The sequence below is a fragment of the Poecilia formosa genome, unplaced genomic scaffold (genome assembly GCF_000485575.1).
Source record: "Poecilia formosa unplaced genomic scaffold, Poecilia_formosa-5.1.2 Scaffold5, whole genome shotgun sequence".
Taxonomy (NCBI): domain Eukaryota; kingdom Metazoa; phylum Chordata; class Actinopteri; order Cyprinodontiformes; family Poeciliidae; genus Poecilia; species Poecilia formosa.
In genome coordinates, this window is record NW_006799944.1 from 742,742 (window position 1) to 761,553 (window position 18,812).

Below are 18,812 nucleotides of genomic sequence, written 5' to 3' on the forward strand. Positions count from 1 at the left end.
GCTTGGAACATTTATAATCTAAAACTGCTTGAAAAACTCTCCACAAGGTCACCTCTGACCTGCTGTGTGCCTTAGTCTTTGTGATGCTGTCCGTTCACAGAATAGCTGGTTTCATGCTGACATTAAATTACAGACAGGTAGACTCACTTTACTAAATAGGTTCCTTCTGGGACTTTATTTTGGCCAATTACTAAGGGCCTCACAGATACTACACACATCCGATAAAACAAATTGAAATTTGTGGGTAGAATGTGACAAATTGCGAAAAAAGTTCACGGGGGAATGAATACTTTTGCTTTACAAAGCGCTATAAGCACAGGTTGCCCAGCATGGCATATGGGTGCTTCCAAGCCTTGCATATGATTGCACATGTGTTTTTGTGTCGGACCCCTCTTAGCTCCAGTGTCTTTCTCACACTTGTAAAGAGGCAGCTGCCTCTTCAGCACTGCCGCTTTCTCATTCTCATGGCGGGTCCTTTATGAGACTGAGTGGGTGCATGTGGAGATGGATGAATGAGACCTCACTCACACACAAAGCACACCGCACAACACATGCACATATACTTTGGTAAATAACCCAGCAGGAAGTACATCAGTGTTTCTCTACAGATGAGTAAAATAGACGCCGCACTACAGAGAGACGTTAATACACACTTTGGTCAAGAAGACATGGATTTCATCACGGTGCCAGTTAATCAGACATCTGTGTGTTCCCGCCCTGTAGAGATGGCTGCTGTCCAGTCAATTATATGCTGGATGACTGTAATCATGAGTGGCAGAGGCCAGTCCTTAAGCACTTCAAAAGTAAAATCACCGACCAATTACACTAATGAAGCGAGAACTGCGACTCAAATCTCTCTATTCTGCAGCTGATTTGAGGGTGGTAGCATTCAACATGGACTGAATCCCCACATCAGCTGAAGACATGATACCCAGAGTTCATTTCTATCCTCCTCCTCCTACTCCTTTTATGCTGCTTTGCAAACCGGAGCTGCACGCAGGCTGGCGTCACCTATTTAGAGGAAGTACCAAAATTAAATACAGCTTATCAAGTAGCCCCTTTTTTTTCTGTTGCTATGTTAGACATTCAGACTGCGAACAAAATCTGATCTGAGATTGAGATAAACAGCTTCATGCTATTTCTGCTATTTATAAGTGTGCATGTGTGGGGGGTCAACGTTAATTTAGCTCCATGGCTACATAGGACATGTGTTTGACAAGGCCCCTCCAGTGTCTTCATTCACCCTTTTCTTTCCCTCTTACACACGTCGCTCACGCTCACACACACACAGAAAAAGAGAGGTGTGGTTAAACTCTCGTACATTTAACTGTTACTGAACAAATTTCTGATGTCCTGTTGTGGTCTAACAGGCGTGCTCCATTCTATTCCCCATGCTCACACACTCTTCCGTTGCGGTTTGGCCAAATGTGCATTCAACCCCGAATTCTCCAACTGAACCAAGGTGTCACGTTCGAGCTCGCAATTTGCACAGTTGGTGCAGTTGTTGCTGCTCAGACCGAGGAAAGACATTGTTTAAGCAGTTGAAGGCCACTTTTTGCCAGTTACCATGCGCAGTCTACTACTCGTCCAGCTCCACGTGTAACAGACTTAAGGGAGTGAATGGTGTATGATAAAGCTGGGAGGTAAGAAGAGAGATTCTTGCAGAACTTTAGTGAGGAGGGTGCTGATTGGAATGTGGATCATGGGTAATTAGTTTTGCTCATGGCAGTCGCTAGGATCTCACAAGCTGGGGCCTTAAGCCGGAGTTCTGCTCGACGGGCCTCTTACTCTCCTGTTCTGTCCCTTTCACCACCTCGTACTCTCTCCCAGCCGGCTAAGGGAATGACAGATTGAAAATATACTGCATAAATAAGCAAACATGCACATGTGCACACACACCGCCTGCAATATTTCCATAGAAAAGACATGATGACTAAGCCTTTCAGTGACATGCCCCATTTACACTAGACTAGAATTATCTGGGGACCTTTAGTGATTTTGAATACACCCCCACATCTGGGTTTCATGTACCATATTTGCACAAGATGAGAAAAAAGGGTGTTTTGGTAAACATTGCAAGTCAATTCTCCAAAGAATTGGTCCCAGATATGATTGAAACACAGTGTTTTACAACTAGTCTCGCAAAGAAACTGAACTCTTGCAGAAAGTGCCACAAAATGAGTGTTTACATGTATATCTGAAAGACATCCATCCAAAAGGTTTTGGTTTCTTAGATCTGTCATAGACATATAGACATATCTAAGACAGGGCCACAAAATGTGGATTTTGTTTATTTAAACACAGTGAAAAGATCATGGGCATCAGAAGGCTCTTTATGGAGCAACAGTATTTGAAACACCTTGACTGCCCTGCAAAAGTATTCATGCTCCCACGAAAGTGTTGACATTTTTCAACCACATGCAATTTTATTGGGATTTTATGTGATAAACCAACACAGTTGCAAGTCTTTTGGGATATGTCTCTACCAGCTTTAAGCAGCTAAAGATGGAAGACTTTGTCAGTTTTCTTGGTAAAATAGCTCAAACCCATGTAAGCTGGAAAGCTGGCATATGTGGTCATACATTTTCTTACCATATTCTCAAAAAAAATTAGGTCTGGACTTTAACTGGTCCATTCTAACACACACTTTCTTCTAAATCACTTAAGCTGTGGATCTCTGTAGACCCTCTGGAGTTAGCATGGGCCTCTTGTCTGCTTCTCTGAATAATTCTCTCCATGCCATTTTGCCAGGTTAGATGGAAAGTCACAACACAGTAATTTTGCAGCTGACCCATATTTTTTTTGTTTTTGAATAATCATTGGAACAGTGGTCTGTGAAATGTTTAAAACTTGGGATTTAGTTTACTAACCTAACACTGCTTTAAGCATTTCCATGACTTTATTCCTGGCCCGTCTCCCTTGATCTTCATGAAATTGTTTGTTCACTCATATTCTCTAGAAAAGTCGTATTTTTGCTGAGAATAAATTAAACAACCAGGCATTCCTTGTACAATTTTCTTATAGGCATACAAGTAAAGGAGTTAATTTTAATTGGAAACAATAAATTGTACAATCATTCTTCTGCTTCACAATCATGCACAAGTTTGTGTTGGTCTATCAAATAAAATCCCAATAAAAATACATTAAAGCTTCCGGTTGTAAGGTGACAAAAGGAGACAAAGTTCAAGCGGCACGAATACTTAAGAAAGGGACTGTAACTCTAATGAAGTTCGTAGCAACATCATTAAAACGGCTGACCAAGTTAGTAGAACACTTCCATCTGTGTTCCCCCACTGTTTTTCATTTGCACACATGCTTCCACCATCAGTGGATATTTATCACCGGGGTCTCCCCCCTACAACCCCACCAAGACACTCTTTCTACCCCCTTCACCCCCACTCAAATGAGAACTGAATGGAATCTTTCAGCTTCCACATGACCCTCTCTCTCCACGTTGTGTTTTTCACGGCTGCTGAGCGACGCAGAGCCCTTCACAGAGTGCCTCTGTTCCCCCCCAGTGAAGGCAACACAAAGGCTGCGTTTGAGGCACGCACTACGGAACGCCGTCAATGGAACGTACGCCACAACAAATGGCCCTGTTGTTGCACGCACTCGTGTTTGTTGTGTGCGACGGGTGACCAGACAGAGAGCCAGGCGTTGACCCCTCATGTCAGGGCCTTGGGAGTGTGTGTGTGTACGGGTGTGTGTTAGACAAGGCTACCCAGCTGTGCCCGACCAACGCCCCCAATTCCCCATTTTTACACTCCGCACTGCATGCCGTAAAATTTAACCATTAAAATGGGAGTCCCTTTGCTATAAACTCGAGCTGAACATGTCCTTGTGGGTACACTGGTGGACAAACAAAAGCTGTCTCATAAGATTTCATCAACATGCTTCTCCACCAGCACTGCTTAATAAAATAAGATGTTTTACAGAAATAATAAACTTCCCTCTTTTGAATATGTAAAAAGTAGCCAGAGATTCAGAGCCTAGCTTCTGCATACGGTGCAATTTTTTAGCTTCTTCTGTTTCCCCCCCACTTGTTTTACCATTTTATAGCTGAAAGCGGGCAGGATGTGTCACAGCCGAGGCACTGAGCAAACATTCCCATATGAACTCCACGACCACTAACTTCAACACATCATGGACCAAATCTTCACTTGGGTTTGGGTTAGTGTTAGTCATGCGTTTTATGGCCCCAAGTGGGTGAGTGGGTGACATAGATGTGTGTTTGTGTGTCTGCAAGCAGACATGTGTGAGAAGACGAGGCCATTCTTACCAGCACTGGTGCCTGCACCAGTGGTGAGGTCAGCACCCATGAGGCCACCTGTAAGATGAAATAACGAGCAAAGCAGAGGAGAAAAAACCATTAGAGGATAGACACCCACACAGCATCCATTCCGCCTCCCTGTCTCTCCCACTTTAATCACAACGTGTGTCGGTGCGACGCGAGAAGCAAGGCTTCCTCCCACTTAAACCCTTAGCACACTGAGCAACTGGACGACACTGCGGATGCACGAAGGTGCTGTCCAAGAAAAATGACACATTATTATTTTTAAAACATGCGAGGTGGAAGAGTGGGAGGGTTGAGAATGTTTTTTGCCCTGGATGCGGTGAGCGCCAAAGCTCATATTTAGTTTGTGCTCTGCGTTTCAGACATCCAGTCGTAATGACAGGGTTGAGGGTGTGGGCAACAGCCTTTTGGGCTACAGGGACAGAAAAAGGACTTTGGACAACAATAACAAACCAACAGGCTCAACTGCTTATAAGTAGCACCAGAGTCTCACAATAAATAACTGTGGGCTGGGATTTAATATTGTTTTACATCATTTTGCTGTTACCTTTGACAAAACAGTGAAGCGGGGAATATGTGATTATATGTGGGAGGAAAAAAAAACAAAAAACTCCAGCTTCATTCACCGCCTTTAGGTGGAACATTGTGGGTAGCTGTCATGAATTAAATTACACGTTTTGATGTGTCTGGCTCTATTAGCATGACAGACAGGTTCACACGCTTGCTCGAAAAGACAGACAGATGGGATAACCGCATGCTTTGGGGTTGGGGGGGTGCATGGGGGCACATGGGGCACTACCTGCGTTACCTGCACTGGGGGGTCTATGTGTCACGCCTGGAGACATGCTGTTTCTCTGTAGACCATGGTGCGCTAGTGGCAACAGATTGTGGTTGCCTAGGGACCCACCGGGATGGCTGTAGATTAAATTGTTCTGGTTGCTTGTGGGGATAGAGACGGGCATGTCGTAGTTCGATGGGGGCACAGCCTGCTGGGAAAGAGATGAGAAATATATATAAATATATAAAAGACAAAGATTAGACTAAAGATAACAACCATTCAAGTGAGTAAATTAAAGATTAGGGCTTTTAGTAAAGGGTGGATAAAAAGAGACAAAATGATGATTCAGAAACACTCCAGGAGTGCAGAATAAAGACAGAATTGCTGAAGAGTACAGATGAAAAGTGGATGAATGAATGTGAAAAAAAAACATGGACTGGACATGTACAGGAAATTTTAAAAATCCAAACAAGACAGTGGTAAAGAAAGAATAAGTAGGACAAGGAAAGATTGTCAACAAAAAACAAGGAATTATCTTGTTAGTAACTCTGGCCATGGCAACCCTTTAGCATTAGAGTTTGATTTAGCATGACTTAGCATGGAAACAAATAATTCCTAAGAATGGCATGACTGACAACTTTTTGTTTTACTTTCCTACATCTTGAGATCAGAAACAGACTCATGTCTGATCTGAGCTTTTTCTGGACTATTACAAAATAGCCAAAAATAAATTCTATGGGTTACTTGGATAAGGATTTGGCATTGTGTTTTCCTAAGAAGGCCAAAGTAAAATATAATAGATTTACCTTCTAAATAGTGTTTCCTGAATACGTTTTTTCTAGATGAAATAAAGAATTATTTCCCCTTGTGCGTCACTAAGCCGACACCAGGTGTTTAAATGGTTGGCGCAGATCAGCCAGCAGCTCAATCAGGAACACGAGTCAAGCTAACCCGACAGCCCTGAGGCATCCAGTTTGTCATATTTATTGTGTCATTTGGCAGAAGGATTTAACCTTGGGAGTGCCCTGGAAGTGGTTGATCCTTTATGTTAGCTTTAGGAAGTAGAAAATAGGCCTCTAAATTACTGCCATGTGTCTTCAAGTTGCGGAGGGAGTGTATCGTGAGAGCATCGGCCTGCTGTACATGGAAACCAGCTTGGTGCCTTAGCATTACCTCAACTTCTACGATTTTTTTTCCCTCTACATTGCTAAGGACAAATATTATTTCAACATACAAAAATGGTTGTTTCAACCATTTTTCATTGTGAGCTTTTGTACGCTTCACTGTGACTGCCAATCCAGTCACTCACCCAGTCCACCATTTCTTCCATTTTAGATTCCTCACTGGACTTTCAGAGCTTATGATTGCCTTCTTTGTAGTGGGAGCTGTCTACGTCCCTCATTACTGGGAGCAAAGGGCCCCGTTTGTGAACTGTCTTCTAGCTGGTGCCATCCTTCCTGTTTTCACTCATCTTCCTCCCTTGCCTTTCCCCACAGCCCCCCCATCCCCTGCCAACAGTCCCCTGCAATCCAGAGGCCCAGTGTTTGGCAGGCGCCCTGACCACACGCTGAACTGCCACTTGTTGTGTACAGAGTCCACCCCTCAACTCAGCAACCCCTGCCTTTTTTCTAACCACATCGCCTCCTGCTCCACGTGGGCTAGATACTACTGTTCTCCTCTTACTAATATACTGTGGAATTATGTCTCTCTATGCAAGTGCCAGAGAGCTAACCATTCCAATATGGCACATTCTGGATGAGGAGCAGGGGTCAGTTTAAATGGAAAAGAAGTCCCTATTTTGTGGTTTGTGTCAGCTTACTTTGCAAAATTAACATCATAACTCTTGCAGACGCTACCTTGACATGTGTCCACTAAGAAGCCTTCAATAATTTCAGGTTTGCGAAGAACTTGGAACATCTGCTACAGTTTCTCTGCCATGCTGCCTGCCACCTCCCCCCCACCTCCCCTTTAGCCCCAAACCCCTGATGTTGCAGGTGACTGAGCGCTGTTTTGGTGCAGGCAGCAAAAGGACAAACACATGCACACCACACTCCCCCCGGGACACAGGCAACAGTAAAGCGGGCGGAATGAGTTCAAGGTGGGAAAGTCAGATATATATTTTTTTTTTCTTGAGAGAAAGTCTGCAATTAATAGAGGAAAACGCCTGTGAGCTGCGGTCACACTTCTGTCAGATTAGAGGGCTGTTCTTCAAATGTAAGCAAGCAAGTTTAAAGAACTGTAATTTCTTCATTGTAAATAAACACTGTAATCGCACTTTGAGCTTACTCTCACTCTCTTTGTGCAATTAGTCCAGTTAAAAACAACTGTGGTTAGCTGGGTTAGCTCAACAGTTGCCATTGAGAAGCTGCTGAGCGAAGGGGTTGCTCCCTCAGTACTTACAGGGATCTTATGAGTTTTTATCATGTGATCAAACTCCTCATTAATCTGTTTGTATTTCTCCTCAGTGCGTGGGGTGAGGATGAGAGCAGACTCGAGCTCCGGGCTCTCACTGCCCTTGTTCTCCTTCTTGTTCAATGCCTGGCCAGGTTCCACAACCACAGAAAAAGGAGGTGGGGGAAACGTGAAGACATGAAGGTAAGGAGTGATGGCGGGGACATGGAGATGAAGAGACAGACACAGGGGGAGTGGGGAGAAAAAAAAAACAGGGACAGGGGAAGAGAGGAAAAGAAAGGTGAGAGCAAGGCTCTGGGGTTAAGTACTTACACACAGTCTCTGTCTGCTGATCATCAGATCAATGTCCTCGTTTATTTTCCTGTACTTGTCCTCGGACTCGGGGCTGTGGCCCACCGAGTCGTCTGCGTCTGGGTCTGGGCTGTCGCAGCCGTTTAGGCCCTTCTTTCTCAACGTCTGAAAACAGAGCAGTTGCACAACATAGTCGAAGGTGATTTTGGGTAGGTAGCCAAGAATCCCAATTAAAATACCTTAGTCTTTATTTTATTTTATTTTTTTAAATGAACTGTTAAAGTACATTTGTTGTTCCATGACAAGTGTATTCTTTTTTTTTTTTATCATTTTGGCATTTTGGAAATCTCTAACCTGTTAACATTGAGTGAATGAGCATTAGTTGTTTTTTTTTTTTAAACACGCTTACATTCAACTTATCATTTAGAAATGGCACAGACATTTTAATCACAACCAACAGCACAATGCCACATGATCATAGACTTGAAGAATTAAAAATAGTACAAGACTTTGAAAAAAACAATAAAAGAGGAGGTGTGGTATTCAATGCCTTGTAAATGCAGAGCTCTTTTACTGCAATTACAGCTGCAACTACTTTATGGTATGTCTCTTTGAACTTGACACTAACATTTTTGTCCTTTCTTCTTCACAGCACAGCTCAGTCATAACTTTGATTTATTTCCCCTAGGATTATCCTGTATTTATCTACATACATGGAAACCGGCTTGGTGCCTTAGGATTGCCTCAACTTCTTTTTTTCCTTCTACATTCTCTTTCCTTTGTGAAGACAAAAATCCACATAGCATAATGCTGCCACCACCATGTATCACCGATGGGGATGTTGTGGAAACCCGACTGCCTAGAGCTTTCTTTCAGCAGTAATAGATCAATAGCTTGTACTTCTATAACACTTTATCAAGTGCAGAGGACACCAAAGTGTTTTACACGCAATCAGTCATTCAGCCATTCACGCACACATGGGTGAATTACAAGCGGATGGTGGAAAGACACATTGAGGCCACAGCTGTGCTGGGGCCAGTCTGACATGACAGGTTGTCATGCACCGGTGCCACCAGGCCCACCAGCAAACTCAAGAACACGAGTGAGACAGACAGCGCCGGGATTGAACCAGCAACCCACTGGTTATAGGACCGACTCCACCACCGGCCCATCAAACAACAACAATAGCCTTATTCTCATAATTTTCCATAAAGAACAGATTTGTGGAATGCACAACTATAATAATTGCATGATTAAATTACACACAATTGGGCTCATTTCACTCATAAGGTGATGTCTGAAGGCGGTCAGGTGTACTTTAGACCTGTCAAAGTAAAAGAGGTGGATACACATGTACACTGGGGTATGGGTGCTGCAATAAATATTACAATTAAGCACTTCACTTTATTAGACTGTTACAAAAATAAAAATGTAACGTCACAAAAATGCTACTTCAAGGCACTATATATGTGCTACAAGGAAGGCAGTTTCTTGTTTTGGCCACCTGATGGCCACCTGCCCCTATTAGAGTGGGCAGCAAAACAGCAGAAAACCACTGACTGGCTTACCACTCCCTCTAACTGGAGGAGCGACTAAGACAAAGAAAGCTTTAAGGGGGGTGAGGGAGAGCCACATCTGTCCTTTTTTTTTTTTTTTTTTTTAAAGAAGTTGACATCCTTAACAACAAGGATGAGTTTCACANCTTTTTTTTTTTTCTTTTAAAGAAATTGTTGACATCCTTAACAACAAGGATGAGTTTCACAGTACATTACTTTGCGTGATAGCATGAGAGCCTGCCTGCCTTGCAACGATAGGTGCTGTGTTCATTTGCCTCGCAAAGTGGGGAGACAAAGACAGAGCAGGAGAGCAGAAAAGTACAGTAGCTGACAGTTACAGATCTCATCAAAGACAGCCCCCTCCTTCCACTCTTCTCCATCCACCCCTCCACCCCTTTCCATTCTCTCTCTCCTTCTGGCTTTAATAAAGGGAGATTAGTCTACAGGAGGAATATCATGGGCCTGCTCCTGTCTGTGCAGTCGTTGCTTCGCACCGCGCTCTCCTACTTTCATCTGGAGCTCCATATCAGACAGACGTAATTAAATTTACTTTAGCACACCCTGTATTTGATGCTGATCAAGTGTGTGTATGTATGTGGGAGGGGAAAGAAGGGGAATGAATCTGTGTTTGCGTGTGCACGTGTGGGTGTGTGAGAGTAGGTGTTCGAGCCAAGCACAAAAAAAAGAAAGAAAGAAAGAAAGCAGGAGAGAGGAAAGGAGATGGATGCTAAGATAAGTTAATCCCTGTGAACTTATTCCTCTCATTTGTTTCTCTCCGCCAGTTCTCACTCACAGAAGCGATACAAGTGCGAGCAACTCCATCACAAGCAGCTGCAGAAATGACAGGAGCGATCTGCCTGCTTAGAAAACAAATAACAATCCAGTTATCTCTTATGTCAGCACAACAAAGGCCTGTTTAGAGTGTGGTTTTAGTGAACTTAGAGGGCCGCTTTTGTGTGTGTGTGTGAGCGATAACTGTTTGATTCTTGAAGCGTCTCGTGGCTGAGGCATCTACTGTAAGTGTGTCAACATTTGCTGGCTCTCCGAATCCTCCCTCGGCCCCTAGAGTGGAAATCTGGAATTCTGAATTTAAAAGCGTCTCTCATATCTTTTGACAGTCTTCAGGAAATCGCACCAAACAAATCAGCTGAGGCGTTACAAAAAACCTGCAGTGAATCAGGCCCTCTTGCTCTATTAGAGCACTCTACGCGGAAAGAACAAAGGGGTGAAAGAGGTTCAGCACGCTGCATTCTTGTTTATAAGAAAAGGCGTCAGATGTAAAAAAGTTTCGATTTCTCCTGCCGAGCTTCCTCCATGATCTTGGCGATGCATCACATCATGCTGACAAGAGCTGAACCGCCGGCCTTTCCTTGGTTCACACGAGAACACACGCAAGAACCAGTAACTTTTCTTCCCACCAGCACAGATTTCCACCTACTGCCACCAGCGAGGAGAGCACTAGGGATTCAATTCCATTCTCGGAGAAACAGCAGTGTAGCTATGCGGGAGGACGAGAGCAAAGGCTGGGCCAAAAGTGTCACCCATATGGGATAACTGAGCTGGCTGTCCTGCAGGGGGTTGGGCAATGGTTGCGCTGGGCGTCGATGAAGTGCAGGCAGTCAGGACAGGAGTGACTATGAAGCATGTGGCCTAGGCTTAGCTCTCCAGCAGGACTCGACATATTTAGGGTCGGGTTCAAGGATGCTATGTCACCTACCCCAGTTATGCCCACCTGTTCAGTGACATCACATCTGTTGCCAAAGACTGACAATCAGCCCAGCAACCAATAGGATCATCTGTAGCCATAAATGGACCCCTCACTCTTGTAGTCTACTTTTGCCATCCTATGCTTCTTAATGTTGTTTTATAACTTGTTGATATGTTTTTTTATTTTTTTATTTTTATTTTAAGGAAACATCAATTCTTGCTAGGGGGTAGGAGATGCTTATTAATTTTACAAGGCAACAAAGAAAAATAACTTATTAGGTATAAGTGTAAGGTCAGACAACCTCTCACTAAAATGGAGTCCTTGGGGAATGTTGGGCCAGTATTAGATTTTACAAGTGATAACAATTTTATGATACTATAGTTGCGTAGTATCAAATAATTTACCCACTTCATTTTTATTCCAAACAGAAATGCAGCAATAGTTCCAATTGCTGCTACAGCAATATAAAGAAAGTATTCTTATAATTACAATAGTTAAGGAAGTCACTATCAACTGGATGTTTTGCTTTGCCTCTGTTAGGATTGATTGGTTAAATAATGACAAATCAGATTTTTTTTTTCCCCCCGGTCATTAAACGCTTGAAAACTGGAAACTTCCAACCAAAAGAAAGCTCTCTTATTGGCTATCCAGTAAACCAAAGTCAGGAAGTGAACCAATGAGAGAGGCAACATGTTGAACTTATTGTTTTCCAAATACATTTGTGTCACTAAGTATTCCTCCTATCTGCCCTCTTTTCACACCTTCTCTGCTACGTTCTCAAAAGGACAGAACAATAAGACCAAATTTGACCAAAGTGTGAAATGAGAAGTAGGTGAGTAAGAAGTGAGTAGGAGAGGATGATGACTTCAGACACCAAACAAAAACCACAGAATGTGTCTAAGAATACACTGATCATGCACATTGCTGTGTATTATATGGACAAAGTCCAGTAAATGTGCAAGATAGGGGGACTGGAAATGAGGGTGGTATGGTTAAAAAAATGGCAGAAAAGCTGTTTCTTCTTGCTTCGCTCAGTGTCTTTCTCTATGGCCCCTTTGGAGGCTTGCTCCTAATTAAACTCCTTCTTCATGACGCTCCCTTATGACTCCACTCACAGGGCTTGTGTGAAGCAGGCACAGCATAGACAAGGTGTCCTACATACTTGAGACGCAGCGTCTCAGTGGTATCCCATAGTTTTGCACCTTCAGCCAAGCTGGCCTAGACTGTGGTGGTAGAAGAGGAACCATCGGACAGCACCGAGAAAACTGAGTGAGGTGACCAGAGCTAGAAAGAATCAGAAGCATTCTTGTTCAGTAAACACACATATTCGCAACATCATGTGCTTTGAGTTCTGTAATGCTTTAATAACAGGAAAAGGAGCTAAATTTCATAGTTTGGGTTGTGGGTGCCAACTTAGAGTCGCTCTCAAGCAAAACAGCGTAGGGTATTTGGGTGTGAATTCTGAGTGGCCCCAGGGGGTCTGCTAGGGACAGATGACGCCTGCCCAGAGCTCCCGCCATACCAGGATCCGTCTGCTCGGCAGTCTGCCACCCTGCTCACCCTCTCTGTCCCCCTATCCGTCTTTCTGCCCCCATGTCTCAGTCTCAGTCTGCTCCTCAGTCTGTCTTGGTCTCGCCTTCGCTGTCCTGCTCCTCATATTTTCTGCACTTCAACCATATCTCGAACAGAGTCAAAACACTGATGGCTCAATGGTACGTCTTTATTTTTGATCTACTCTGGCTAGTTGATGGGCTGTGTTTGGAAAGAGCTCCAGTACTGACCATTTCCCCTCTGCAGTTATCTTGGCAGTGGCTGAAGGGTCTGACATGCTCAATATTATGTTTATGGCTAATGGTGACAGCCAGGCCAGTGAATGTTTTTCAATGTCCTCAACCCATTGACTGACATTACCAGTGCAAAACCATGTTAGAAAAAACAACCTATTGATAGAAACTCTTTTCACATGTGGTAAATGGTACGATAGTTCCTGGAGACACTTTTGAAAAGAAACCAAGACAGAGGATAAGAACTAATTACCCATGTAATGGAGTTATTGAAAGTTTTAATGGCAGGTTCAATTTAAAACCATTAAACCTGGGCAAATTTTCACAGAACAGATGTAGGAAAGACAAGAATGGCTCTGTCTGTAGTTGGTTGTGGTCCAATTAGCCAATAACCAATGATTGAAATTCATCATTATTAAAGTTGAGTTGGGAAGCTGTTGTTTTGAGAAATACAGTAATTAATTCTTTAGCAAATGTGTGATGACCTAGAGGTATTTAAATAACATGAACAATGTAGTCACGTTGTTTATGTCAAATTGTTAGTCAGTTAACAACTTACTCTCTTTTGAAACAGTGAAATTAAAGCAGTAACAAAAAGGTAATGAAGAGCTTCAGGGTAAAAAAAATAATTTATACTTATTTTCTTTACAACAAAAAAAAACATAGGGAGCGTACAGTAAAGTTCAGCTGAAATATATTATAAACTCAAGATTAAATTTTGATTAAAATGAAGGGAAAAGTTTTGAAAGACCACACGGACCATGCTTTATTTAACCATCTGACAAACTTCATTGAGTAAGAGCATGCTGGTAAGGTGTAATGTGGTTTAATGTTTGTAAGGTTGAGGCAAGTAAAAGAAACACTGTCTCTTCCCATTACAAATGCAATGGAGGTGAGTCTGAAGTGGAAAAACTGTGGATTAAGAGCTTCCAGCACCGGCGTACCATAAGCACAATCAGGGTGGCCTTACCGTCAGCAGGGAAGAAGTAATAATATGTTTGAGATGTGCTTTTATTCCCTATATTTCTATTTCATTTTGGGCTTGTTTGGTCTTATTCTTACTTGCTCTATTTTTTTGTGTCTCTCTCGCTCTCGCTGTCTCACACTCTTTCTCTCTCTGGCTCACTCTTTCGGTTCTGCGCTTTTCAAAGCAAAGGGAACATCAGAGGAATCAGGCTGGCTTAGTTTATTGGAAGCAGATGGCAGACCAAAGGGAAGAGGGCCACAGTTTCATGAAGCGTAGTTTGAACATGCCAGGACCATGTCGAGGGGCATGCCCATGGATGGCGGCGGCATGGTGTGTGTATCTGCATGAGCGATTTCGGGCTAGATAGCTGATTTAGTAGGTTACCAGTCTGAGAAGTGGGACCCCTAATCACAGTGTGTCCCTGTGTGTGGGTGTGTGTGTGTGTGTTTTATTTTTATTATTCATCAGTGCACCCAGTAGTCACTGGTTAAGGCCACTATTGGTTTATCTACTTTTGAGAGATTCTGTGCCTTTGAAGTTCCTATTTATTGTGTCTTGCTGTATTTTAATCAGAAATCTGAGGCTATTTTCTGAGTTTTCTCATGCTTGAGCAAATTTTTTGATATTTCTAGTAATTAACAACTGAGTGTATGTTCTTTCTGTCTGTAGAGAGGACTCTTAGACTGTCCTAAAAATGGAGTGAAGAAAGTAATAAATAAAATGTTTGTAGAGGTGGGAGAAGTGGACGGTTATTCACATTTCCTCAAACTATGTCTATGCTAAAACTGCTACTAAGATGAGCACACTCAAACACACAGACACACACAGTTTTAGCTAGCCAGTACACAGCAGAATACCAGATGGTGCAGTGTTTCCCATATGGAAGACACACACACTTAGCACATGTCAGAATCCAACACTGTTTGCTGCAGCAGCATCCCGGCCTCAGGAACAAAGTGGTCATTCAGACTTGTCACTACACTGTATAATTAGCCAGATAGACATTATGACACACAATGCCAGCTCAGTGGAACTGCATAAAGAGGGCACTTGTGTGTTCACCCTTAGCCTGGCCATCTTTCATCCCCATCTACACTCCAGCTGTAAAATACTTCTCTATTCAAATGAGAATGAATCTATATGAGCTTCTGATGAGAAGCAGAAAATCGATGGGCCAAGGGTAAAACTGTGTGTTTTCCTCCCAAGTGTAGATTTACATACTTTGTATAGGTAGTAATGGGATATGAGGAGTTTAAGTCAGAGATGCTACTCCAGATGTGATACAATCATATCAATACAGCTCTAAATGACAAACTCAAAAGTGATATGTAGTGACAGTGTAGCCAAGTAACTCCAGCTGACTTCGGATGAAGATCTCAAGTCACGTTCGAGCCGCTCTTTGTTCCTACTTTGTGGTTCCCTCCAGCATCACTAATCTTCACTTAGCGTCTTTTGTCTCTCCGTCTCTTATCGCGTGGCAACATAGCAGGAAAAGGGAGCTGGAGGGGGGCCTCGAGTAACAATGACCGGCCTGCTGACCTCTATACCGTGACCTTGAGTTTCCACACTCAAGAGGGGAGGAAAAAGGGGGAGGGGTGGGAGGGTACTCCAGGCAGGGCAGGGAATGCCATCTTTAAAAATAGATCTTCATTATTCTAAAAAGATTTTCCATAAATAGTTTCAAAGCACAGGGCATCATTTCATCTTAATGACTGGCGTGAATTGTTTTAGGCTGTGCAGTGGAAAAGCCTTGCCTTTTTGGCAGCGTGGCCTCAGAAGTGGCCTGCCTTTTGCGCTGCTGCCTCACCACAGGGACCACATATTGGCACATTTCAAACAGTCTATTTTTAAAACCTCCTTTTTGTTGTTGTGTGAGTACCTCAGACTTCCGCTTTGGTATTGACCCTAAAAAACACCTCTCACAGAGATCCAAGTGGTATAATTTCTTGACTGAGGTTCTGCTTTTCTGGTCAGCGGGCATCTGATGTGGAAAAAAGTGCTGAGGCTGTATGTCTTATATATTATCTAACATCTTGTTTAACTTTTCTGAAGGCATACAGGCAATAAAACAGGAACTCAGTAAACGTCTGACGCCAAAGCCTCCGTTTTTGTCACTTTTTATCTTAACAAATGCTTGAACGTACTGACGAAGATGAAATAACATTCTACAAATGAATCTTCTCTGTAACAAGAAGACTTTGGAAAATAACTAGTCAGGGACAGTCTGTTTGGTGAAGTATGGGAGAGAGAGACCACGAGAGGGAGAGAGAGAGAGAAGGAGAAAGAGAGAGAGAGGGCAACATTGGAGACAAATAATAGACTTATTTATTCAGGGGATCAAATGTTTCAAGGCACCACAAGGTCTCACACCAACGGCCTTCTGGATGCGGTCGCCGAGGGGCAAATCTTCTCTGTTGATCTTTGAAAAGTGAAGGGGGGAGTGAGAGGGAGAAAGGCGCTGAGACAGAGGGCTGTATGAATACCCTCACAATTTGCTTACTCACTCCTCTGCCTAAACACCCCCAACCTACCCAGCCTAAAACACAGGGAGGGGGCAATTAAAGAGAAAGAAAGAGAGAGAGCGACAGAGAGAGAGAGGGAGAGAATGAAAGCAACCCAAGTTCTATTCTTCTATCCCTTCCTGACAAAACACAGACAGCTATATTTAGCTTCATCACATTCTATTTTTAGACTGCTTCCACTTTTTTAACGTTTATTAGAAGGAGAACGCTTCAAATGAAGTGGCGCTGTTCTGGGGGTGGTAAGTTTTGTGGTCATATCAATTTGCGTTGTCAGTTCTGTGACTGTGAAGCACACATATAGGGGAGCAAACACATCTGCATTTAAAGGATCTAATTTAAAAGTTGAAATGAGCTGGAACAGAGAGGGTTGTACAACTCAATACCTGCACATTGTGTTCTTAAAAGTGAAATCTCATAACGTTTAGTTTGTGGTGTATTTTAGCTTTGGGGTGACTTGGATAAATGTCAGTACCTTAGAGAGTCTTGAAAAAGTATTTGTACACCTTGAACTTCATCACATTTTGTCATGTTCCAACCACAAACACTTCTGTTTGCAGAAACTTCAAGAAAGGGTAGAGTGTAGTGCATTATTCCAGGTGTTGTTCAATTTCTCATTTGAAAAATGAAATATGGAACAACTTTAACTCCCCCCACCAATAGCGAACCTGTGGCAGAACTTGAAATGTTATGTTTACAGATGCTCTCCATTCAACCTTATTAACTCTGAGTTATTTTGCAAAAGTGAATGGAAAATGTTGCTCTTCAGATGTGCATGGCACTGGTTTACCTCAGAAAATGTGCACATACTTAAAGCGAAAGGTGGTTTAACAAACTACTGACTCAGGATGGCTGACTGCAAATCCACAACACACATCAAATTTTAATTTGTAAACAAAAGTTGAAGAGCTATTTTCTTAGTTGCAGTGTGTTTAGAATTGTAATGACAATGCATTCAACCTGATACAGCAGTTAGTGACTATCTACCCCCTTCTTTTAATCACTCTGTGATGCCATGTGCAAAATCTGCCGTCCAAATCTTTGTTTTAGCGAACTGCGATACTCTTAGCTTGCCAATGCCACAAGGTTAATTTACTTAGTCCGTCAAAGCAGCTTCAGCTCTTAATCCTCGTCTCACCCGCAAAAACAAGCCGTGTTGTCGATTGCTAGTAAACACTGAGGCACTGTGAATGCTGGGACAACCCCACCCCTCACCTCCACCCCATGTTACGCCACATGTGCCCTATTCTGAAACCGCAGAATGGCTGCACACAAAATTACAGTGGACAACTGAAAAGGACTGAAGATATGATACGACCCCCGCTGTTTCTCTTGGATGCTGACACATGTAAAAGTAATGGAGGATAAATTACATTCAAGTCCAAGTAATTATACAGTCTTTGAGAGCCATGAGAAGCAGCCATTCAGTGAAGCCGATCAACACAGAAAACTCCCCAAGGCTAATGTTCTCCACGCTGTTTAGAAACTAAATAAGCACACAGAATAGCATACACGCTGGAAAATATTTTCACAAGAGTGCGGCAGAACACGAGCACACTGGCAGCTCAGATGAGGAGATCACATGTCGTGTTGACTTGCAGGAATTTTATGAGAAAATAGAGAAAAGGGGACAGAATTAACAAAAAAGACATTTTTGAGGTTACCAAGTCGATCCAAATGAGACTTTGTGCTATTTTGAAAGCGTTAAAAAACCACCGCCTGTTGCAAAGCGAACTGAGCTGGTGTAGATGCGCTGTCTCCTAGAAATACCTGGCTTGATGGGCTTTCTCTTTATGTTTCTTCATTTGCACTCCCCCACAGCACCGTCCCCTTCCTCACACTCTTCCCCCTTCTCCGGTGGACTGTCACTGGGATGAAATCACACCTGTGCTTCTCACACGTCTTGGTACACGGGTGAAACATACGCAGGGTGAAACATGGTGAGGGAGCTTTGCTGAATCTCATTAGCCAAGCAGGTAGTCATTAACAGAATGACCTTTGGAAATAATTACCAGCCTTTCTCCCTCCATCCCTCTTTCCCTCCCTCCCTCCTTCTCTTCTAGCACTCATCTATCCCTCTGTCCCTTTCCGTTTCCATCCCTCATTCAGTAGTTCCTTCTGAGAGAAAATGTAGGCAGAAGAAATGTGGGGGGAAAAAAGCTGAGGTTAGGGTGCAGGAGTCAAATTCGTGCTGCTGCTGCTGTTTAAGATTACAGGGTGATCTGAACTTTCAGATTAGGTTAATCTGCTGGGAATGGGATTGGCCAGTGGCCCTCCTCTGGCAGGCAGGTCGCCTAAGTTCCAAGCTCCATGTGCTGCTCCATGTGATACTTCAGCAATGACAGGAGTGTGCAGGTTCTGCTGGAGGTCACCACAGCACCCAGCGCAAGGTATCCATGTAGCAGACGTGCAGTCAAATGCACGATTTCAAACACACTAAGAGGACAATGGCTCACACTGTACAGCTGAATACAACTGATAGCAGCATTACATCCATTGAGGT

The 18,812-nt window shown here is 43.1% G+C and overlaps 1 protein-coding gene across 14 annotated transcripts in view; it reads right to left on the reverse strand.

The window, feature by feature from the left end:
- The window catches only part of mef2cb (myocyte enhancer factor 2cb), an 83,694-nt gene that overhangs the window by 8,965 nt on the left and 55,917 nt on the right, over positions 1-18,812 (reverse strand). For 5 of the 14 annotated variants that reach the window (XM_016676760.1, XM_016676766.1, XM_016676769.1 and 2 more), the window contains 4 exons: positions 7,797-7,940; positions 7,473-7,610; positions 5,103-5,283; positions 4,280-4,327 (listed from right to left, as the gene is read on the reverse strand). In XM_016676760.1, coding sequence (XP_016532246.1) covers positions 4,280-4,327; positions 5,103-5,283; positions 7,473-7,610; positions 7,797-7,940 — 511 coding nt within the window. The remainder of the gene's footprint in view (positions 1-4,279; positions 4,328-5,102; positions 5,284-7,472; positions 7,611-7,796; positions 7,941-18,812) is intronic. The other 9 variants (XM_016676773.1, XM_007562469.2, XM_016676786.1 and 6 more) reach the window with 5 other exon arrangements.